We start from the raw sequence: 24,652 nt of genomic DNA, 5'->3' as shown, positions 1-24,652 counted from the left end.
GTGACAATGGGATATTCACGTGATCCACTTGATGTATGTTTTGGTGATCAACTTGCCTATTCCGCTCGTGAACTTATGCATAGGGGTTGGCACACGTTTTCGTCTTGACTCTCCGGTAGAAACTTTGGGGCACTCTTTTAAGTACTTTATGTGTTGGTTGAATAGATGAATCTGAGATTGTGTGATGCATATCGTATAATCATACCCACGGATACTTGCGGTGACATTGGAGTATCTAGGTGACATTAAGGTTTTGGTTGATTTGTGTCTTAAGGTGTTATTCTAGTACGAACTCTATGATAGATTGAACGGAAAGAATAGCTTCGTGTTATTTTACTACGGACTCTTGAATAGATCGATCCGAAAGAGTAACTTTGAGGTGGTTTCGTACCCTACAATAATCTCTTCGTTTGTTCTCCGCTATTAGTGACTTTGGAGTGACTCTTTGTTGCATGTTGAGGGATAGTTATATGATCCAATTATGTTATTATTATTGAGAGAACTTGCACTAGTGAAAGTATGAACCCTAGGCCTTGTTTCCTAGCATTGCAATACCGTTTACGCTCACTATTATCATTAGTTACCTTGCTGTTTTTATATTTTCAGATTACAAAAACCTTTATCTACCATCCATATTGCACTTGTATCACTATCTCTTCGCCGAACTAGTGCACCTATACAATTTACCATTGTATTGGGTGTGTTGGGGACACAGGAGACTCTTTGTTATTTGGTTGCAGGGTTGTTTGAGAGAGACCATCTTCATCCTACGCCTCCCACGGATTGATAAACCTTAGGTCATCCACTTGAGGGAAATTTGCTACTGTCCTACAAACCTCTGCACTTGGAGGCCCAACAACGTCTACAAGAAGAAGGTTGTGTAGTAGACATCAAGCAATTTCTGGCACCGTTGCCGGGGAGGTGAGTGCTTGAAGGTATATCTTTAGATCTTGCAATCGAATCTTTTAGTTTCTTGTTTTATCACTAGTTTAGTTTATAAAAGAAAACTACAAAAAAATGGAATTGAGGGTGCCGCATATGCTTCATCTTTTTAATATCTTTCATGAGAATAAGGATTCCGATAATTGTGCTCAATTGCTAGAGGAAGAATGCATTAGAATGTTTGGCACTAAATCTTTGAATGATGAGCATGATTGCAATGTTGTTAGTATGAACTCTTTGAATATCCATAGTACTAATGATGATTGCACTAGTCATGATGAAAATGTCTCTTATAAGTATGTCAATTTTTGTGGAGTACATAGAGCTTGCAAGTACACACCAATTAGGAAAAATAGATTTTGCAAGAGGCATAAGTATTTGGAAACTAAATGGTTGCAAGAAAGGCTAGATGTTTGTGCTGAAAGATTGAATATTTATCGCCATCCTTGTGAACTTTGCAATAAACATGGTCATTAAAACTCCAATGCTATTTTTTTCATGATCAAATCGTATCCAAAAATTGTGATAACTTGATTACCCTTGAGCATCATAAAGAGCTTAGTCTTCTTTTGGGGTATGAAGAAATGAAACGTATAACTGAGGGTATTCCAAAATTTAATCTTGATAGATTTCTTGATTTTGATCTAGAAGAAATTTATATGTATTGTGCGGTGAATTGCATTGAAAATCCTTATATTGCCAATTACATAAAGACAAGAAAACAAATAGAAGATGGAGAGAATACTAACGAAAGGGAAGAGACTTCCCAATATCCTCCTATTATTTCTTATGATGAATCAGGTAACGAGGAGGAGCCTTCTATTCAACCAATCTCATCAATAAGGAGCTTAAAAAAGAGGGTTATACCCACACATGATGTGAAGAAGAAAAATAAAAGACGAAGAAGCAAAGGTAGAAAGGTATCCCTCCCAAATGATGTTGCTCCTATTACTCATTGTGATGATGATAATTGCTATACTATTGGTGCTATCCATACTATTAATGATGAGAGTGATTATGCTTATGATATGAAAAGGCCCATACTTGGGGATGCTATGTTTGATGAGAATGACATGTTTGAGAATATATTTGCTGCAATTAATGTTTGTCCCAAGCTTGGGGATGCTATGTTTAATGAAGATGATATTTTTAGCCTCCCAAGTTTTGATGAGCAAATATTGAAAAAAGTCCATTTTACTACCCTGAATAAAGTCGATGGTTCACTTTACCCCCTGATCTATTTTTCGGCTTCTTTTACCCCCCAAACAAACCCAAACCGGATAAAACACCCCCCTGGCTGGTTTTTCTCCACCCTCTGCTGATGTGGCACTAGTCAACGGCGGTTTTGACCTGGGTGGGGCCCCCTTGTCAGGTTTCTCTCTCTCTAGGTCAGAACCACCGCCGCCGAAGGAGCTCGCCCCGAGCCCGAGCCACCCGTGCCCCACCTCCCTCACCATGTCGCCCAGGAGCGGCCGCCCTCTCCCCGCCATCGCGCTGGCGTCCTGCCAGAGGAGCCTCGTCCCGCGCCGCCGCAGATTGCCCTGCCCCCGCGCCGCCGTTGCCTCGCCGACCCCGCCGGCCATGCCATCCCGCCGCCGCCCAAGCCCGCCCCGAGTACCCACCACCGGTGGTTGCCACCACCGCCTCCACCCCGTGCAACACCATCTCCTGCCAACCTCGCCTGGCCCTGCTCCGCTCGCCGGCGCGCCACCGCCTCCTGTCGACCCTGCCGGACACGCCATCCCGCCGCCGCGCGAGCCCGCCCCAAGTACCCACCGCTGGTGGTTGCCACCACCACCTCGGCCCCGTGCGCCACCGCCTCCTGCCGACCCCGCCTGGCCCTACTCTGCTCGCCGGCGGGTGTACCTGGAGAGAGAGAGAGAGAGAGAGAGAGAGGTGAGAGAAACCTGACAAGAGGGCCCCACCCAGGTCAAAACCGCCGTTGACTAGTGCCACATCAGCAGAGGGTGGAGAAAAACCAGCCAGTGGGGTGTTTTGTCTGGTTTGGGTTTGTTTGGGGGGTAAAAGAAGCCGAAAAATAGATCAGGGGGTAAAGTGAACCACCCACTTTATTCAGGGTAGTAAAATGGATTTTTTTCGCAAATTTATTATGATGATAGCATGCCTCCTATTTATGATGATTATTGTGATGACACTTATGCTATAAAGAGTAGTGATGATTATATTTATAAAACTTGTCATGATTATGATTACCCTTTTTCTGAACACTACTCTTCTAATGTGGAAACAATTTATAGTATTCGAGTCTCTTATGATACTCCCACTATTCCGAAAGAGAAGAAATTTGCTTATGTGGAGAGTAATAAAATTTCTATGCAAGTAGATCATGAAAAGAATGCCTTATGTGCTGGTTATATTGTTGAATTCATTCATGATGCTACTGAAAATTATTATGAGGGAGGAATATATGCTTGTAGGAATTGCAATAATATCAAGTTTCCTCTCTATGTGTTGGAAGTTTTGAAGTTATGCTTGTTTTGCCTTCCTATGCTAGTTGATTATTGTTCCAATAAGTTGTTTCCTCACAAAATCCCTATGCATAGGAAGTGGGTTAGACTTAAATGTGCTAGTCATATTCTTCATGATGCTCTCTTTATGTTTCAATTCTTATCTTTTATGTGAGCATCATTGAAATCATCATGCCTAGCTAGGGGCGTTAAACGTTAGTGCTTGTTGGGAGGTAACCCAATTTTATTTTTGTTCCTTGCTTTTTGTTCCTGTTTAATAATAAATAAATCATCTAGCCTCTGGTTAGATGTGGTTTTATGTTTTAATTAGTATTTGTGCCAAGTAAGACATATGGGATAACTTACGGTGATAGTTAATTTGATCTTGCTGTAAAACGGAAACTTTGCGCTCAGTCCCAGAATTGTTAAAAATCACCAGAACGTGATAAAATACTGATTATTTTTGCAGAAGATCAATAAAAAAATTACCTAGGACTTCCTGTTTTGTCAGAATTTTTGGAGTTCCAGAAGTATACGTTTGATACATATTACTACAGACTGTTCTGTTTTAGACAGATTCTGTTTTCATTGTGTTGTTTGCTTATTTTGATGAATCTATGAGTAGTATCAGAGGGTATGAACCATAGAGAAGTTGGAATACAGTAGATATAACACCAATATTAATTTAGAATGAGTTCACAACAGTACCTAAGTAGTGATTTATTTTCTTATACTAACGGAGCTTACGAGTTTTCTGTTAAGTTTTGTGTTGTGAAGTTTTCAAGTTTTGGGTAAAGATTCGATGGACTATGGAATAAGGAGTGGCAAGATCCTAAGCTTGGGGATGCCCAAGGAACCCCAATGCAATATACAAGGACAACCAAGAGCCTAAGCTTGGGGATGCCCCGGAAGGCATCCCCTCTTTCGTCTTCGTTCATCGGTAACTTTACTTGGAGCTATATTTTTATTCACCACATGATATGTGTTTTGCTTGGAGCGTCAATTTATTTTGTTAGGATTTGCTTGCTGTTATTTAGAACAATGTTTTGCATCTTTTATTTCAATAAAAGTGGCATTGATAGCCTTTACTATGCCTATTTTACAAGTCTACATGTTGCTGTTTGAAAACAGAAAGTTTACCGCTGTTGCAAAAATTCCCTAGAAAATTCAGAATGTGATAAAATGTTGAAACCTTTTGCATAATAAGCTCTGATAAATTTAATACAGTGAGAATTTTCTTTCATAATTTTTGGAGCTAGGGAAGTATGGATCTTGCTGCATTCTTTACAGACTGTCCTGTTTAGGCAGATTGCTGTTATGTTTGCATATGTTTGCTTGTTTAATGATTCTATTTGAGGATAGGACTATTAAATATGCGGAGGAATTTAATAGGCAATGTCGAATAATAATTTTAGTGATTTGCTACAGTAGAGTATGATAAGGTTTTTGCATTGGTTTATACTAACTTATCTCACGAGTCCTTGTTGAGTTTTGTGTGGATGAAGCTTTTAAGATTTAGGGAGACCGTGATATGAGAGGAATTAAGGAGACACAAAAGCTCAAGCTTGGTGATTCCCAAGGCATCCCAAGATAATATTTCAAGAAGTCTCAAGCGTCTAAGCTAGGGGATGCCCCGGTTGGCATCCCACCTTTCTTCTTCGACAACTATCGGTTAGTATCGGTTGATCCTAAGTTTTTGCTTCTTCACATGATGTTTGCTATTCTTAGAATGTCATTTTGTTTTGTTTTGCTTGCTGTTTGAATAAAATATCAAGTCCTGAAATTATTAAATGGGAGATTCTTCATACAGCTAAATAATTATTTAACTACTCATTGTTCTTCACTTATATCTTTTTGGAGTAGTTTGTCATTTACTCGTGTGCTTCACTTATATCCTATGAGTAAATAGTTGAATGATTTGAATATCATAAATCTGAAATTATATATGTTTCATATGCTTATCCCATGGGGAGTAATGACTTCACATATAAGAAGTAGAGGTGGTAAATTTATTGAAGGTTAGCAAACATTGTATTGGTCACTTGAGCAATTCATGAAAGAATATTGAGGGAAGAGAGATTTCACATATAAATATACTATCTTGGACATCTTTTGTAATTGTGAGCACTCATTAAAATATGACATGTTAAAAGGTTGATGTTGGACAAGGAAGACAACGTAATGGGTTATGTTTTCTTATATCTGAAATAAAGTATATTGTCATGGATCATTCAACATGCTAAGCTTGCCTTTCCCCCCTCATGCTATCCAAATTCTTTGTACCAAGTAGAGATACTACTTGTGCTTCCAAACATCCCTTAAACCAGTATTGCCATAAGAGTCCACCATACCTACCTATGGATTGAGTAAGATCCTTCAAGTAAGTTGTCATTGGTGCATGCAATAAAAATTGCTCTCTAAATATGTATGATCTATTAGTGTGGAGAAAATAAGCTTTATACGATCTTGTGATGTAGAAGCAATAAAAGCGACGGACTGCATAATAAAGGTCCCTATCACAAGTGGCAATATAAAGTGACGTTTTTTCGCACTAAGATTTTGTGCATCCAACTATAAAAGCGCATGACAACCTCTGCTTCCCTCTGCGAAAGGCCTATCTTCTATTCTTGTCTTATACCTTATGCAAGAGTCATGGTGATCTTCACCTTTCCTTTTTACATTTTATCCTTTGGCAAGCACATTGTGTTGGAAAGATCCTGATATATATATCCAATTGGATGTAAGGCATCATGAACTATTATTGTTGACATTACCCTTGAGGTAAAAGGTTGGGAGGCGAATCTATAAGCCCCTATCTTTCTTTGTGTCTGATTAAAACTTTGAACCCATAAATATCGCGTGAGTGTTAGCAATTGTGAAAGACTAAATGATAGTTGAGTATGTGAAGTTTGCTGAATCAAAGCTCTGACATAGACCCTTCCTGAAAATAAGATGAATTGTAATTGTTTGATGACTAATAACACGGTTTGTTAGGTTTCAAGAAAGTTTATGATCTATACTTTAACATGTGAATAGCTTGTTACTTGATCATGAGAAGCTTTATGATATGAGCTACTGTTATGACATGTAATGATGCTAGAAAAGGTGATTGAAAATATCATTGATCAAACTTGTGCACCTGCTAGCATTCACACTTCATAAATTATTTCTTTTATCAATTACCTACTCGAGGACGAGCAGGAATTAAGCTTGGGATGCTGATGCGTCTCCAATGTATCTATAATTTATGAAGTATTCATGCTATTATATTATCTGTTTTGGATGTTTATGGGCTTTACTAAACACTTTTATTATTGTTGTTTTCTTGCCTATTTCAGTGTTTCGAAGAAAGGAATATCAAACGGAGTCCAAACGGAATGAAACCTTCAGGAGAGTTATTTTTCGAACGGAAGCAATCCAGGAGACTTGGAGTAGACGTCAGGGAAGCTTCAAGGGAGCCACGAGGCAGGGAGGCGCGCCCCCCACCCTCGTGGGCCCCTCGTGGCTCCCCTGACCGACTTCTTTCGCCTATATATGTCCATATACCCTAAAAACTTCGAGGAGCAGAATAGATCGGGAGTTCTGCCGCCGCAAGCCTCTGAGTCCACCGAAAACCAATCTAGACCCGTTCCGGCGCCCTGCCGGAGGGGGGGTCTCTCATCGGTGGCCATCTCCATCATCCCTGCGCTCTCCATGACGAGGAGGGAGTAGTTCACCCTCGGGGCTGAGGGTATGTATCAGTAGCTATGTGTTTGATCTCTCTCTCTCTCTCGTGTTCTTGAGGTGATACGATCTTGATGTATCGCGAGCTTTGCTATTATAGTTGGATCTTATGATGTTTCTCCCCCTCTACTCTCTTGTAATGGATTGAGTTTTCCCTTTCAAGTGATCTTATCGGATTGAGTCTTTAAGGATTTGAGAACACTTTATGTATGTCTTGCATGTGCTTATCTGTGGTGACAATGGGATATTCACGTGATCCACTTGATGTATGTTTTGGTGATCAACTTGCGGGTTCCGCTCATGAACTTATGCATAGGGGTTGGCACACGTTTTCGTCTTGACTCTCCGGTAGAAACTTTGGGGCACTCTTTTAAGTACTTTATGTGTTGGTTGAATAGATGAATCTGAGATTGTGTGATGCATATCGTATAATCATACCCACGGATACTTGAGGTGACATTGGAGTATCTAGGTGACATTAAGGTTTTGGTTGATTTGTGTCTTAAGGTGTTATTCTAGTACGAACTCTATGATAGATTGAATGGAAAGAATAGCTTCGTGTTATTTTACTACGGACTCTTGAATAGATCGATCCGAAAGAGTAACTTTGAGGTGATTTCGTACCCTACAATAATCTCTTCGTTTGTTCTCCGCTATTAGTGACTTTGGAGTGACTCTTTGTTGCATGTTGAGGGATAGTTATATGACCCAATTATGTTATTATTGTTGAGAGAACTTGCACTAGTGAAAGTATGAACCCTAGGCCTTGTTTCCTAGCATTGCAATAACGTTTACGCTCACTTTTATCATTAGTTACCTTACTGTTTTTATATTTTCAGATTACAAAAACCTTTATCTACCATCCATATTGCACTAGTATCACCATCTCTTCGCCGAACTAGTGCACCTATACAATTTATCATTGTATTGGGTGTGTTGGGGACACAAGAGACTCTTTGTTATTTGGTTGCAGGGTTGTTTGAGAGAGACCATCTTCATCCTACACTTCCCACGAATTGATAAACCTTAGGTCATCCACTTAAGGGAAATTTGCTACTTTCCTACAAACCTCTGCACTTGAAGGCCCAACAACGTCTACAAGAAGAAGGTTGTGTAGTAGACATCACCCCCCATGGCCAGTCCGAATTGGACTAGGGAGGGGGGCGGCGCCCCCTCTTTCCTTCTCCCCTCTCCTCCTTTCCTCTCTCTCCCTCTCTTGGAAAGGAAGGGGACTCCAACTAGGATTGGGAATCCTAGATGGACTCTTCATGGCGCCCGCCCCCCTTTGGCCGGCCACCTCTCCTCCCCCCTTTATATACATGGGAGGGGGGCACCCCAAAGGCACACTAAGTCTTCTCTTAGCCGTGTGCGGTGCCCCCCTCCACAGTTACACACCTCGGTCATATCGTCGTAGTGCTTAGGCGAAGCCCTGCGCCGGTAACTTCATCATCACCGTCGCCACGCCTCCGTGCTGACAGAACTCTCCCTCGTCCTCAACTGGATTAAGAGCTCGAGGGACGTCATCGAGCTGAACGTGTGCTGGACGCGGAGGTGTCATACGTTCGGTGCTTGGATCGGTTGGATCGCGAAGATATTCGACTACATCAACCGCGTTACTAAACGCTTCCGCTTTCGACGAGGGTACGTGGACACACTCTCCCCGCTCGTTGCTATGCATCTCCTAGATAGATCTTGCGTGATCGTAGGTAAATTTTTTGAAATACTGCGTTCCCCAACAAATCGGACACCCCAAACGTCAGTGGACATGTCCGGACGTATCAGGGGACAACGGTAGCAGAGCCGGCCATCCAACCTAGTGCACTAAATGCCCCCAGGTCCAGCCTTCTTCATTTGACATGCATATGTAGATCAATAGAAATTTAGCATATGTAAATATAAGTGCAAACATATGCAATCACAACCAAAAAGCGTCGGATATTAATAAGTTTTGTACATGCGACCGGTCTTAAAAGTGAAAAACCTCATTTCTTTGCCTCCTAGTCTGGCTGTCCAAGTCAAATGATTCACTGTGCAAGCAGCTCCTCCTCACCGGTTGGTTCCTTCAAATCAGTCGTCAAGCGCTTCAACATGCTAGCATGGTATGCTTGCACAGTCTTCACCGCATCGGGATCCAAGTCTGCCATCTTCACGGCCACCATTTTGGTAGCCTCGGAAGAAGCTGCGAGCTCAACCTTCTTCTCTTGGAGTTTGATCATCTTCTCTTGCACCACTATAAACGTCAAACCTCTTGGCCTTCTTTTCCTTTTTCTCCTTCACGTCATTGCGCTTGACACATGTCTCCTTCTTCACCATGATGTCCTCGAACCTCACCATCATCTTTGGCCGCCATCCCTTCTCGCTTCTCCTTCTCCTCCTCCCACTTCCCCCTCTCGTTCATAGTCATCCTTTTGGTCGGAGCAAGCCTTACTTTTGTTGGATCACCATCTTCATCTACAATGGGCATGGCGGCGGCCTTGACGGAATTGACAATGACATAAGCTACTTCGTGTGCGCATTCAATTTCAACCAACAATGCATGAAGAGGAAGTGCTTCTTCTCCGTCTTTAAGAACAATGTGACCGCGCGCTAGCCTAGAAAGAAAAGACATGACAAAGTACTTACATATACAGCCAAATGACCAACACAAGTTGCATATCCGGCGAAATGACCGAGACATAGAGCACATCCGACCAAATGACCAACAAATATAGAATAAAGAATAACAAATAACTTACGATCTCTTGGAGTGTTGTGGCGCTTGGCCACCAGATTTGCAATTGTTTGTACAAGCCACAATACTTGCTCGTGGTCTCTTGAATGGTGTACCATCGATTAGTGAGCGACTTCGAGTTAAGCTCACGAACCACTTCCGTGCGATACAAATCACTAGTGTTTGTGCTCATGGAACCAAGCATGCACACTTGTCCAAAAAGGTTCCGTCCCTTTGCTCCGTGCCATGAATCGGATCAATGCTTGTGGCCAACCATGCATCATCCAACAATTCATCCTCCTTCAAGTTGCAAATTTCCCCTCTTACTTTATGGGTGCTCAGATGTCCTCCGGGTCACAGTCCGGCTGGTTGCCATCCGGCTGCTGGGTCTGTGTGTGCTGGGTGTCCAGCATTTGGGTGTGCATCTGCTGGGTGCCCCTCCGAGGAGTCCTCCACTTGCCCGTCTTAGTGGTCGTCGCTGTCGTGGATCATGTTCATCATTGCCTCCCCCTCATCCACGGTCGCGCCCGGTTGAGACATTCTAGCATATAGAGACCGGACACCGAAGGCCAAGGGAGCCGCATCCGTGAATGGACAAGTGCCGACGGCTGCGACTCCGTGGAGGTGTACTTTGTGTTGAGGTCGACGTTGTACGACAATGATGGCCGGCGGTGAATGTGGATGCCGACTGCTGTTGCGGATCGAGTTGCGGGGTGGTATAGTAGTATGGCGGATGCAGCTTGCGCCGGCCACAGCAGCGACCGCGATTGCACGACCGGAGATCAGGGTAAATGCATATGGACATCATGCTTCTCAGGATCATACTCATGCAATACAAATGCGCACCAAACTCAGTGTACCAAACCTCCCACCATTGCAACCACATGCCTACATATACAGCTCTCTCATGCCTTCAGGAGCTATCTGTAGAGAGTGCCAAGGTATTACTCTCGGATGGGAAATTTTCTTGCAAGTTAATTGTTTTCTTGACATTCCCAAATAGCTACCCGAGCAATCTGTGAGCTAATGGAGGGAAACAAGAGAGAGGGCAAGCACGTCTTCCTATCAGTGGCGAGCAAACTTCTTGCTTGTATTCCCACATGTTCAAATTTTGCTTTAGCGTAGATTATCCATTGTGAGGCTAGCGATGGGTCGGTAGCGGCTTCCCCGTTACAGAAAATTTGCTGATGGTGCTTCTTTGTGACAACAACCTTACCCTGAAAACGCAGCCGGCTACAATCGGATGTAGTACTAATTTAAGTTACTTCTCCATGGTGCTCATGGTTCGAGCCAGTCGAGACTGTCTGCATCACCGGCATCCATAATGAGCCGATGAGAATTTCACAGACGGTCCTCTTCTTCTTGTGACAAAAAGTGGGCGGCTGATTTCAGGATCAGGAGTAATAATAAAGTACTCCCTCTGTCCCAGAATATAAGAACGTTTTTGAAACTATGCTAGTATTAAAAATGTTCTTATATTTTGGGACGGAGTGAGTAAAAAGCAGACGCTTCATTAGAGATTTCGGGAGGGTGAGCTTTTCTCCAAGGTTATGCTTATTCTCTTTTTTGCGCCCAGCCTTTGTATCGGTTGATGCACGCAGCCATGTGGCTATGCGAGGTCTGTCATTCCGTCGACTCAATGGAGCTGAAGCGAACTGTCAATATACATTTGTTGCAGCAGAGTTTCGGTCCATTTGGCCATCTTGTTATCAGTTAACCGATGCCAGTAAATGAGAGATAAATTTTATTCTAACATCTAAACTGACTGTACTGATGCATGATATTATAACGATGAAACACGGAAGACTTTTGAGTATCTTATAAATTCATAGTTAGAAGATCTGGTGTGACACATCAGTGAGTAAAAATATTCATTTCTATAAATATCTTATGGGCATTCGTTACAAATAATATCTCATGAGCATTCGTTACAAAATATATCCTATGAACAAACACTGAACCCAACAGAGATGCATAGAGAAGTATGTGCTGATGTGCGCAAATGGTTTCTGCTGATGGAGTGGATATTCTACAATCATCATAGTTTTCCAGCTTATAGAGAACATTCACTGAGCTAATAAGAGCTTCAAACACTTGCCAAGAAGGCATCACAAAGAGATGCTCAAAACAGCATTTTTCTCTTCTGAACCGTCAATTGGCACCGCCTGAAATTCAGAGTATCTCAATGTTCACTGTTGCTTTATTTTTCGGAGATGAAAATGGTTAGGTTTCTACCTAATATCCTCATCGACTAAAAATTTGTCATGGAACTCCATGGAATAGGCACTACAGTGTCGTATAAATTTCTTTTCCACTGAGAAGCACAGAACAAAAAATGCACTTAATTACTTTTCCACTGAGAAGCACAGAAGAGCACCGGATCTTTAAGCAACCGTACTAACATAATCACACTCAACTCATGTCCTCCCATGACAAAATGGCAAGCTCACAACTCTAGAATGACCACCAGACAGCTTCCCGCATTTCTCCATGTTTTGATGAACTTCCTTAGGAACAATACTATATATATTAGGGAATGCTAGTTACGCCCTCCTTGGATGTGAAAAATGTTATGCAAATTTACCTTTTGTTTAGCCCTCTATTTGATCTTTTTGAGCGCTCTAGGATATTGGAGGGAAACCAAACAAAGCCGTGACATTTCTTCTTCTTTTTTGCGAGGGTGACATTTCTTCTTGTTCGTGCTAATCAAGGACAAACAAAATTCGACACATGGCTGAACCAGGCTTCAGCGCATGAGATGAACCCGGTGACTGTCTCGTTGGCTTCCTTTTCGCCGGGAAGAGACAGAGTATTATCTTTTTGACAAACATACTTGTGTGTAACAATGCCATTGCAAGGGAATGAACATGATCACAACAACTCGAGGAGTAACTAAGTAACTGCATTGTTTTTCTTGCTTTAGAGCCCAGAAGGGCTTGAAACATCTGCTCTCCAGTATTCCAGAGTTCATAATTTGCCTTTTCTAAATCGATGCTAGAAGCTATTTTTGAGAAGATCTCACTATTCATTTTGTACGAATCCACTGAAGGAGGGATTTTTATATAGTATAAAGGCACGAAACCAAAAAAAATCCTAGTGTCACACATCAATGAAAATGAAACCTTTCTCCTGCAAATATGTCGAAATGAACTTCAAAAAGTAACAAAGATGTCGCAAAGAGTACATTTTTTTAGAGGCAAAGAGAAGTACATTTGGGGTCTGCACAATAGTCCCTAACCCAGTGTGATCCCTGTTACCTTTTCAGTTTCACTCTTGTAGTGTAATAGCAATGTTGCCACAAGTTCCCCAATGCCTGACCACCACACTGGGCATAAACAAGATAGTTTGTAATTGATCCCATGTCAACAAGAAAAAATATCACCAAACTAATACTTTGCTTCTTCTTTTTCCATGAGCAATCAATCAACACTACATGCTATATCAAAATTTCAATGGTATACAATATAGTCCTGCAACCTAATCATCCACAGAAAACAACATTCTTTGAGCATGTATGAGTACAGGTGAGCCTTGCTTAGTTCTCTCTACAATCTGCTGGATGAGCATCTTACTATCGTGGTCATCCTCGTCGCCCGACTCGTCTTCATCATCTCCATCTCTCTCTTGAACTCTGTTAGGGTCCCCACTCTTCACAGCCTGCTCCCAAGTGACGTCCTCTTTCAGCTCCGTAGCGCTCTCATCTTCTAAGCCCCAGATCAAGCTGCGGTCCACTGCATAATCTTCATTTGCCTGAGGCTTCCCGTTTGTGCTTGTGGTGCAAGGGGAGTCGGCAATTCTCATGAATTCTTCGTAGGCTTCATCGTAGGCTTCTAGTGCGTCTCCAGCTAGATTTAGACAGAATGGTTCGGCAGAGGAGCTAGTTTCTTGTATAAACAACGGACTGTCCTGGTTGGAAGAAGAACCTGAATCACTGTTTGAGCACATCCGTTCAGAGAAGACTTGCTCCCTCGCCATTATGTGCAGTTGCGCCTGCTTCTGGCTCTGAGCAAGTGCTGTCTCAAGCTCCTTGATTCGGTCTTCCAGCCTATGCTGGATCACCTTGTGGAGACGGAGACTGAGATCTCTAGGTGAAACGGGATAGTTTGTCTCATGTGTGTAATCTGGGGAGCTTTGTCTGCTGTCCCTGCCATGGTCACTATCACTGCTGTAATCAGCAATGTCACGAAGAATCATGTCGGCCTTCAGTTCCCCCTGGACAATATCTCCAATGAACTCCTGATCGATCTAGAAATGTGGAATTATATTTAGTGTGCTTGTAGGCTGTAGCCTAATTAAGATGCCATGCATAACATTTTGATATGAGATTGTTACCTCAATCAAGTCAAACGGTTCTTCTTCCAAGTGGTTTGAAGTGATATTTAACTCCAGCCTCGCAAGCTCGGCTTCAAGTTCTGCTTCAATTTTGCTCATTGATATTGAATCAGGGGTGTGAGCTTTGATATTGCCATCTGTTATCAGGAGTGGAAAATAAAAAGGATCACAAACTTTTTAGTACAAGTATGTAAAGATGATTTTGTTCGACAGTTGTCGATTTACCATCTAGTTCACCAGACGTTTCATTAGGCAATTCCTTCACAGTTAACCCCTCTTTCATCTCCAGCTCATCTTGCAAATCCTGAACCAAGTTCTCCATTCGCTTCAGTGTGCCGTTCAACGAATCAAGATCTTTTTTGCTTGATAGAGAGGAAGATATAATACCAATGCCAACCCCACTGGAGAACATGAGCATTCTTTCAAGTAAACCTGCAGATCAAATGTATGTATTTAGGATTTGAATGCTTCAAGTGGGGGGAAACCCCAAAACAACAACTCAGTATGAAGCATCACATTTGTAGCAAAACATCAGCATCCAAAATAGCCTACTTAATAGGTATTACAACATTTTTTACAACCATTAGCAAGAGATAAGAGAAAGAAGTAACCAGGAAACATGAATGTTGTTCAAGCACAATTTGTCCTGAAATGATAAATCAGTCTGGCCCTGTTGAAATAGTACGGATAGATCTTACAAAAATTCTTCATCGTTTAACAGCTCTAATGACCCAAGCAAGCAAAAAGCAGTCGTGCAGATTGAGCAAATTCTGGGAGATTAGGATAGTCCCTCAATATTTCAGGAATGGCAATTGTTTTTTTAACAATAATAAGACTGACTTAAGAAAAAATATGTGATAGTTCAACTAGTGTCATCGGGGTAAGGAACAGAGGTTCCACACATGACGGGGAAATTTCTACTAGTATTAACTGCAAAACGTAATCACACTCTTCATTTGAAAAAAGTTTCACTTGAAAATTACAAATGATGAATTCAGGAAGCATGTCTACTAATACACTATTCATGACTTGCTTTGTTTCAGCGGATTGCATCAAGTGATAGAAAAAAACATGTTGAAACTGCTTCAATTATATTGCAGGAATTGTGGTGTGACGCCAAATTACCTGCTGGTTTTGATGGTTTACTATATCTTTCTGTTTGGGATCCCCTTTTGGATTTATTCAGCTCAGGTAGCGGAGCAATCCCAACAACACTTTCTGGCACTTTGGAGCCATTTCGACATTCCTCATTGTCGAACCCAATATCAAAGGGTACAGGCACTGGTTCATAGCGCGATTTACTAATGATTCTTCTCCCATCTGTTACAATGAATGGCCTAGCAGAAGCTGGGGATGGAACTGGAGCGAATGTGCATTCTTCAAACTCGAAGTTCTCGTCGTAAAGTTGTGGAATGTATGAGTTCTCTGTTGCGACAAGTGGATTAATAAAATGCCTCTGGGGTCGTCTGCTCCTAAGAGCACCTCGACCTCTTCCAGGCCCAGAACCAAGACCAGGGCTTCTTGTGGAAACCTCAGTAGTCGAACCATCTCGAAAGCCATCCACCAGATTCTTGCCTCTACCAACTACCCTGCCACCACTTGGAACCACCATTTCCTCATTGTTCTTCGTGCTGCTTCTCTTAAAAATCCAAGGCTGCAAGCTCAATATGGATCCTGGATCTCTGACATACTCGCCTGGGCTGACCGACTCAACACCGGTGCTTCCACTGGTGGAAGCACCAAATTTGGCAGATGAGCCACCAAACCGCGAATGAACGGAGTTCCTCGGAGTATTGCAAGGCACGTTCTCCTCCTCCAAACCGATGTCCCTGCCAACCTGATTAAGGATTATTCTGCGGAACACATCGTTGCCCATTTCCGCATTCTTGTGGTTCTTTTGCTTATCCATTGGAAGTCCTGCCTGCAACCTGGCACTAGTTCCTCAGCAGAAGGCAAAAGCACAGGCGCCTCCTCATCTCCAGAGCTCAATAGGATCTCCAACCTGCGCAATCAAACATGAATGATAGGCAACGAAATTAGCACAAGAACATGAGCACAAGGCTGATGCAATATTCATTCGAAACAAACGACGAGTATAGCGATGCAATCCCCAATTCGGCCGCCGCAATTTTAAACAAAGGCAGAATCCCATCCATAAACAAACGCCCACCCACCGAATCAAATCCCAGGTCACACGCGCACAAGACCAAGACCAAGACCCAACCAAATCTTGGCTCAAAATTTTCCTGTCCCGCGAGTACACCACAGGATTACCTGGGATTCGCCACGCCACGAGACCCGGACTCCCCTCCTCTAAAGAAAACCCAGAAACAGCGGGGCAAAAGATCTCCGGAAGAGACGGCGAGGGTGGGAGCTTTTTCTCACCAAGAAAGGGGGAGGGAGGGATAAGGCGCCAGCGGCTGCCGGCGCCCCGGCGGAGTGGCAATGCGGAGGCGGCCGGTCAGGCGCGAGCTAGCGGGAGGGAGGAGAGAGAGCACCACTGGACAGGAGGCATTTGGGATTTGGGATGGGGGAATTTGGGGTTTGGGTTGGGGTTGGGGTTGGTCCAAAAGAGGCAAGAAGAACATCCCAAGGAGCCAAACCACACGAGAGACGAGACAAGAGGAATAAATTACTCTATTCTATATGGCGATTTGGTTTTAAAAATGGAAATCTATTCGTCTATTTCCTCGAATTCCACTGGTTTTTTACTTTTCCAGCTCAGCTCACAGCTCATGACAGAGGGCCAAGGATTGAATTGCCATGATGAATATAATAATTTCTCTATTAAATTCCGAAGGAGATGATTTCGCCATATTAAAATAGTATATTAATAGCCCTATATAAAAGAAATCCGAGCGAACGCCCTCAGCCACTCAGATCCCACGCCCGGAACCTAAAGCATTTGCTCCCATGTACCCTTTTGAGCGAACTATGAAGTTGGCGGCAAATGATTCGCTTACGATGATAATCTGAGCCAACACATTTGGGATGGCTATTTTTTAGTTTTTAGAGCATGGCATTTTTTAACTTTTTCGATTGATGTAGCACGGTAATTCCCTTCAGCCAGCATGACAATTTTTAATATAGCAATTTCCACTTTAGAACATGGCAAATCCTTTACGACAACACCGCAATATTATCTATTTTTTGCATGGTAATTCCGAAGCGGAGTGGGTTTTTCAAGTGAACGGAAACGTACGTTCGTTCCTCCTTGCATGAGCGAACGATCATTCGCTCGGGTTACTCCTCGTCGGGTGTATATTGGCGTCCTTAATAAAAGGATTTACCACTCCGTCCGTTGGTTCTTGTTCTTGAATTTATAGCTCCATGTCAAACTGTGAATTTGTAGCTCCATGTCAAACTGATGTGTGAGATCCAGTAGTGAATTCTTGGTGGCTTATATTTGCTTTTATTCTAATTAGTAAATGCATATGTTTACTATATATATATATATATATACATATCTTAACTAATATGGCCCCGGTACAAAATCAAGCTATTTACGGGCATGTTGTAGGGAAGTAAACAATATATCAATTTTTATTTATGATGACTTTAAAAAAGTTTCAACCTAAAGGGTTGAAATCTTCTTCGATATTTATTGTGTCAACGTCAAAGGGTCAGAATCTTCTAAATTAATGTTGATAGCTACTTGATAATTTGCTCACACGTGAGCATTGAACTTTCTAGTGATGGACGTAGGGATTTGTTCTACACTAATGTCCTGTAGGAATATTAATATACCATGTTGTTATGCTTGCTCCATTTCACGTTGTTTATTTTTTAGTGTGACTGTCATGTTGCAGTATTTGTGCCTCAAGAAATAAGAGTAAAATGTTACGAAACTACACTTTTTTATATTTAGCATATCAAAAGGCTATAGTTTTGAATAACTTGATCAGTTAATGGAGTGGTTGTACTACCAAATTGCCCAGGGTCGAAGCATAGGTTTGTCCCGTGTGTCTATTTCATAAGACATATTATTTGTACAAATTGATAACAAAATTTCAGTTGTGACCTTGTCAACTGCCACTCCGATCTCCAGTAGATATTGTGAGCGAGTGTTTGCGGCAGTGTGCATAGGTACATGTGCGTCAATTCTTTTTCGTGTGTTTATTCATAAACCTATAGTTCTAAATAACACTTTCATGAAACTACACATATGTCTCAAAAATGTACCTTCTATAGGTTTTAGTGTACTTTGTGAAAATATTATATACATTGTGAAATTTTATGTTGGTAAGAAGTGTAATCCTATGAAATGATATTCTAGATGTTTTTTAGCTAATGCTACTGTAGATGTTGAGTGACCTTCAGATAACTTGTTCAATTAGGGTAGAATATTATTCAATTCTATTAACTATTACCTGAATTTTTCCATATGAGTACATGAAAAGATCAAGCTTCATTTCATCCTAGAGTTGATCTACACCACAAAGAAAATACAGAGAGGTGCTGTCCATTTCTTGGTGTATCCCTTTCCCTTAATAATGGTTTTGTGTTTGTTTTTACTTTTCATAAGAAAAACAAAGTTTTTTATTCTTCTGACACATCCCTTTGAAAACTCTTGTCCCTACAGTGTCCAAGAATTGGACTTGCTATCTGGGGTACATGCGAAAGGATGCTTGGCCTTTACACCATTCCTAGAGAAGAAGATAGTCTCCAAGTCTTCCTGAATCTCAGCCGTCAAACTGTCTTGATCTGTGATCTAAACTCCTTGAACCCATCACAGAAACAGGCCCACATTTGCTGAAGCTCGATTAGGGTTTGGGCATCTGCACCTGCACCTTGATGGCTATTAATAATCATAATCCTATATCATGGCATGGAAGTACCCAGCTTTATTATGCAGGGACCAAATTTTATTACTCCTTAGGACCACCTGTTCACACATACCCAGTAAGTTTTCAATACTCCGGTGAACATCTGTGCTAGCAAATTGACAGGACGTGTGGACAGCATGGTGCCAGATTTTTCAACAATTCAGTGAGCATCTGTATCAGGGCCATGCTGTCGATTTTAACGATAAAGTTTTACAGACCTTGAGGGAGAAGAATTTTGTAAACTGCGTTTGCGAAAACGAAGAAGATAACCCAGATATGGCAGAGAATTCAAGAACGAACTATGGCGGAGGTCTCATGGGAAAGAGAGGTACATCAGATGTTGATTGACGATGGATCCATGGCATTTTGCTGCTAGGAAGAGAATCCTTTGAAAATGCCAGCTGAAATGTCCTTTTTCTGCTAGGTTTTGGCATTGTTGGGCCTTTTTGTTTCTAGCTGGACTTCTCCTTGTCCTCACACAACAAGATTGGGTTCTCCCTGGTCCACACAGGATGTACTGTTTGCACCACACAGCTATAAAAATAGACAACAATTGCAGGTTTATGAAGGAATTGCATGCATACATTACATTTGATTCTTTTCATACAGAAACATCTCAGTGTACTTTTGACCTGGCAGAAATTCATGATTGGTGTCCTCCTTTTGATTTTCTCAGAACAGTGGGAGCCTTGCAATCGTATTATACAGCATGCTACACCTATCCAGCAACTGATAGATGCTCTAGATCGTGTAGGCTAGGATTCCGGCAATAGTGGTGGTAGGCATTACCTTCTCCTTGTGGCTCGAGGAGCCACCGGTGCCGGCCATGGTGACGGTGGCCGGTGATGGCAGAGAGTAGTGGGCGAAGTGGTGGCGGCGCTTCCCATCAGCACGGCACTACCATAGATCGGTAGGGGATTAGGTGGGGTGTACGGCGTTGCGACGAACCTCGTATTGCGAGCCGCCGACCCCACCTCTTTATATATAGTGCAGGTGACAGGGGCCCGTCAACCATAGTGGGTTGAGCGCCCCCGATCAGGGCGCGGATCTAAGGGCCTGGTGGGCCGTTGGGCCCACACGGTGGAGATCATCCTAACAGCAACAAGCAAGAACAAAACGAATTCCGAACTTCTGTTTCCAAAAGAATGCATTCAGAATTTAGTATAACCCTTGTGCTATTTTTGTTGAAGCAAAACCATTTATTGACGCGACTACAAAATTATGTACAGTAACTAGCTTGTTCCTCTTAGTCTCCACCCATAGGTCGATCCCCCCCCCCCCCCCCCCCCCCTCTGAAAGTATTGGACCTTCAGGAAGCCAGCGAAGTCCTGGGGCAGTTGTCGATGGAGCAGGCAAGGACATCTCGGTAGTCACGCGAGATCGTGAAGTGATCGTACACATTGCCGTCACGGCTCTTCTTGTACTCGAACAACAGGGATGAATGATTGAAAGCCGTGAGCTTGCCGAAACCGTGGTCGAAGTCTCTGAAGTGACTCCATTGAATCTTTGAAGTGATGAAGTCTGAAAGGCTGGCACCGGCGCCACCGACAACTACATGCGTCGTTGCCTGGAACGGGCCGCTGTAGTGATTCGATGCGTTAACAACACACTGGCTCTGCAACAAATCACAGATTACAATCAGGCTTGTAATATTGTAATAGGAATGTAAGCCTGAGCCTGCAAAACCGCAAGTTTTGTACTGTAGCATTACCGGCAATTGTACTTTATCATATGCTGCCATAGTAGTATATAAAAGAACTTTACTTTTCGATCTACAAAATTACACAATTTGATCTCATGCAAATACTAGTTAGAGACACACCTGGTACACCGGACATGTCCTTTCATAATTGTGGACGTGACCGTAGAAGGCAAGATCGACCTTGTACTTCTGCCAGAGCTCTTGCAGCGCTTCTCGCCCCATTGGTTCCTCAAACGTGCCTTCAAATCCATAGTAGGAGTTGGATGAGTACCCGAGAACACGGTGTGCAAGGAAGATGAGCCATGGCTGCTTCTGCCTGTCAACAGACGACAGGCAGTGCTCGATGAACTTGTACTGCTCGGTCCCTGGCCTCCAATCTTCTTCTGTGTGAGCAATGCAAAACCTGAACATGCCATAGTCGGTCGCGTACCTACAGAAGGATATATGTTGTGTCAGAAATTGTTATTCCTAAGACAAGTAAACTTCAGAACTACATGTGAAGGAATTTGTATGCCCAACTACCGATATTACCAAAAATTTGCACGGTTCTCAGCAGGAGTGTAGAACACAGTTTGTGCTGGAACACCGCATTCTCCACCAGAGTCGAGATTTCCATAGAAGGAACCAGTTCCAGGCCAGTCCCTCTCATGATTACCGCTGCGAAAATGCCAGTTTTTTTAGACATTAAACAGTGCATGGCAACAACATATCGAAAGTTCTTAAACTTCATACTGAACAGACCTGCCAATCATGTATGGCACAGTTGAAGCAATCGGTTCGATCTGTGCAGTGAACTGATCCCACTGAGACAAATAACCATTCGCGTAGCAAATGTCCCCGATGTGGACCACCATGTCGATGTTGTCCAGGTCTCTAATGATCTGGTTAGTAGTGTTTAGCGAGCCTGGCTGGAAGTTATTGTACTCATTGGAACCATCTGCCTCTGCCTGAAGAAACTTAGTCAGAAAAGAAGAACCATTGCACTGGCAAAATGCCCAAATTGCTCTATGAATCAAACTAGGATAGAGATGGAAGAACATATATCTACCTTCCCCATGTCCCCAAATATGACGACCCGTTGCAAAGAATCTTGTCCAGGATAAGGTGATGCCTTAAAGCTATATGACTTACTCCAGACGCGGGTACCATTTGGTAATCTATGGCCAAGCCTGTAGGTGTACCTGCAATGTTGCAGCAACCATGTTGGCTGAGTATCTGGATGGATCCTACTTTCAGAAGGGGTTAAACATGAAAGAAAGATCACATACATCGAGTCTGGCCACAAATCCTTCAAGTAACTAGTATGAATGTAACCAGGATGGCGCCAACCAACAGTTCGTGCTGGTGCACCTGCATTTGAATTGTATATGCTTGGTAAATGCTGCATGTGATACGATATAGCAGATCCTCATCTCTATTTACATTGTTAAAATCTCAAGTTTAACTAGCTTATGTTCATCTCAAAGAAAAATAGGGAAACAGAGGCAAACTGCATACCACACATGCTGTTTCTGTCAAATGTCAATGTCCCGGCTGGAGAAAGGAACTGGCGTCCCGCTTTTTCACCCCATTCAACAAAAGGAACTGCTTCTTTGATGTCGTATCCACTTGTCCAAGTGACTGTCATCTAAAATGGTACTAATTCAGTCACATTCTTAGATTTGTGAATACATTTATCTGGCATGAGTGTAACCCATGTTCTTTTTATACAATGTAGGTTCTTGTCGAAAAGATGTTTCACATTTGGTTTGACAAATAGCACATCCTAATACAGTCTCAGTTGCAGATTGGCAGGCAAAGCTTACTTCGTTCCAAGATTTCCCTTGCGCCAAACGTGGGTAGACAGGCGCCTTTGGGTTCACAAATGTCACCTTGTTTGAGACAGCAATCAGCTTCGGCTGTGACCAAGTTGGTAGAAAAGATTCAGAGTTGAGAAATATAAAGAAATGTTTCTTCAGAATAACAGCGGAGTTGTTGTTCAAGCAGACAAGTTCAGAAACTAGTACAGTACATTTTTACCTTCAAGAGACCCCCAGAAAAAAGTGCAAATGAGAAATCTTCTCTCTGGTTGATCAGTTGAAGCTTCAGATAGCCCTTTCCCGACTTACCATATCCATCATTCTTGAACTTTGCAAATTGGTACTGCGATAAAAGAGCATGGAAGCCTCAAAGTTCAGAACGAATGTCTTCCAACAGACTGAATCGCGACATATGTAGTTCTCGGTATCTAAATCTTAGTTTAATGGAACGGGGAAAGAATCGGCCAACCTTGATAGGTGCTGTGCATAGCACTGGAGGATATTGCCTCTTATTCTCAGGCTCACAAATCGCGGCACTGGAAATTTGCAAACAAGAGACATAGAACAGCATCAAATCCTATGCTTTGCCATTTCAAGTACATCTGAACTGAAATTGTCTGAACTTTTCTCTCGAGAAAAAGCAGGGACAGAAGAAATCTATCCAAAATATGTCTGAATGCATTGAGTTCATGCTGAATATGTTTGATAAAATTGTTGCAATGGCGTAAATGTGGATGATAAGTACTACCCGAATAGCCAGTACTGGTGCTGTTTACCTGAAATTGGCAGGAGAGAAGACTCCGATCCAGTCATCACCGGAGGGGTCGGGATGGAGGAACTCCACCTCTACCCATCCACTGTCCTGACCCTCCAGTCCAAGAACCGCAGGGGACGCCTTGACGTGCGCCGCGTCGTCGACGGCGAGGGTGGTCCTCTCGACGGCGATCCTCGACAGCGGCTGCTCACCGTGGGCCGCCGCGGCGGTGCAGACAGCCATCCATGTGACGGCCGCCACCCACGCCCACGGCCTCATGCTCTTCCCACCTTCAGAAGTTCAAGAAAATCCGAACCGAGAACAGAAACAAGAACTGGAAGAATGATTCCGGGAAAAGGCGGCGGCTTCAGGGCCTTCTCGGAGCGAACCAAGAAAGAAAGGGACGCGGATTTATATCTCCAACAAACAAATCATTGAGGTGTGCTGACACTGGAGCCTACGGGTAGTAGATACGGGAGAATATTCCCAAGAAACCGGATTCGCGAGGGAAATGTGGCACCGGAAATGCAGAGTCGGAAGGGGTCGCACACTTGCATCAGTAGCCGTTTGACTGTTACTGTAACTGCTGGACCTTCAGGAGTGGAAGTATCATTATGAGTAATCTGATGCCTAATCCACCAAAGGCACCAGCAACCAACCATAAGCACTTGTTTCCTGTCTAGATTTTGATTTAAAATAGGAAGCGGAAGGAGGTGCTCCGTGATAATCAAACACGAGTGAAGTTACTTATATGGTCCAGAATCGCTCTCGAGTCGCGGAAGCCAACCCTAGCGCCGCCTCTTCTCGACCCCCGCCCTTCCTCCCCTCGCTGCCGCCGCCGGCCAAAGGCCGCGAGGCGTAGGCGGCGGCGGGGCGTCTTTCTCCCGCGCGTTGGAGGTGTACGTCGCGGGGCGCAACCTTCCGCATCGACGGCGTGGGCCGTCGCCCCCCCCCCCTCCCCTAGGCAGCCTGGCGGCCCGGTGGTGCTGCTCCTCCTCCCCGTGGCGGCTCGTGGGGTTCCGGTGTGTGGGGGACTCGCTGGCGGCGGATCTGGTTCCCCCAGCCCAGATCCGGGTGGTGGCGACGGCGGGCGTGGGTGGCGGCGGCGACCTGGCTAAGGCGGTGGCGGCGGCGGGCTTGGGTGGCGGCGACCTGGCTAAGGCAGTGGCGGCTACTGGCAGCCAGACCACTCCTTTCGGGGTGGCAAAGCACTGTGCGTCTATGGCCGGGTGGCGGGCTGCGACTTCGGTTGCGTGCCGCAGCTGCTCCAGGGCGGCTTGGGGCTGCCCCTCGGGGTCCCACGTGGATGTGGGCTGTCACGGCATGGTGGTGGCTCATGGTGCTGGTCTGGGTCGTTTCACAGCGGCTACTGGACTTCTCCGGCGTCGGCCCGTCC

General features: G+C 43.6%; 2 protein-coding genes across 3 annotated transcripts; both read right to left on the bottom strand.

Annotated features, from left to right (window-relative positions):
* Positions 1-12,983: 12,983 nt before the first annotated feature.
* On the bottom strand, positions 12,984-16,790 carry LOC123119666 (uncharacterized). 2 transcript variants are annotated; one of them, XM_044539552.1, is made up of 5 exons: positions 16,561-16,790; positions 15,301-16,177; positions 14,401-14,607; positions 14,176-14,312; positions 12,984-14,088 (listed from the first exon to the last, which is right to left on the bottom strand). In XM_044539552.1, exons 2-5 carry the CDS (start codon positions 16,082-16,084, stop codon positions 13,321-13,323), a joined length of 1,896 nt encoding a protein of 631 aa, XP_044395487.1. In that variant the 5' UTR covers positions 16,085-16,177; positions 16,561-16,790; the 3' UTR covers positions 12,984-13,320. The 2 variants fall into 2 exon arrangements, with proteins under 2 accessions (XP_044395487.1, XP_044395486.1); XM_044539551.1 differs by having other exon boundaries at positions 16,450-16,751.
* A 3,343-nt stretch (positions 16,791-20,133) lies between these two features.
* Positions 20,134-23,683, bottom strand: LOC123119664 (probable inactive purple acid phosphatase 1). Its single transcript, XM_044539548.1, has 11 exons — positions 23,279-23,683; positions 22,972-23,038; positions 22,723-22,845; positions 22,509-22,601; positions 22,201-22,330; positions 21,972-22,053; positions 21,752-21,884; positions 21,445-21,650; positions 21,235-21,360; positions 20,824-21,133; positions 20,134-20,616 (listed from the first exon to the last, which is right to left on the bottom strand). Exons 1-11 carry the CDS (start codon positions 23,533-23,535, stop codon positions 20,311-20,313), a joined length of 1,833 nt encoding a protein of 610 aa, XP_044395483.1. The 5' UTR covers positions 23,536-23,683; the 3' UTR covers positions 20,134-20,310.
* Between the last annotated feature and the right edge of the window lie 969 nt (positions 23,684-24,652).

The sequence above is a fragment of the Triticum aestivum genome, chromosome 5D (genome assembly GCF_018294505.1).
Source record: "Triticum aestivum cultivar Chinese Spring chromosome 5D, IWGSC CS RefSeq v2.1, whole genome shotgun sequence".
Lineage (NCBI taxonomy): Eukaryota > Viridiplantae > Streptophyta > Magnoliopsida > Poales > Poaceae > Triticum > Triticum aestivum.
This window is presented reverse-complemented; position numbering and strand designations above follow the sequence as displayed.

Coding starts and splice junctions, on each gene's coding strand:
- LOC123119666 (XM_044539552.1), bottom strand. CDS start 16,084: ATGGATAAGCAAAAGAACCACAAGAATGCGGAAATGGGCAACGATGTG. Junction 14,608..15,300: donor TAAACCATCAAAACCAGCAG/GTAATTTGGCGT, acceptor TTTGATCTGCAG/GTTTACTTGAAAGAATGCTC. Junction 14,313..14,400: donor AACGTCTGGTGAACTAGATG/GTAAATCGACAA, acceptor TCCTGATAACAG/ATGGCAATATCAAAGCTCAC.
- LOC123119664 (XM_044539548.1), bottom strand. CDS start 23,535: ATGAGGCCGTGGGCGTGGGTGGCGGCCGTCACATGGATGGCTGTCTGC. Junction 22,331..22,508: donor AAGGGAAATCTTGGAACGAA/GTAAGCTTTGCC, acceptor GTACCATTTTAG/ATGACAGTCACTTGGACAAG. Junction 21,134..21,234: donor GAGAACCGTGCAAATTTTTG/GTAATATCGGTA, acceptor ATCCTTCTGTAG/GTACGCGACCGACTATGGCA.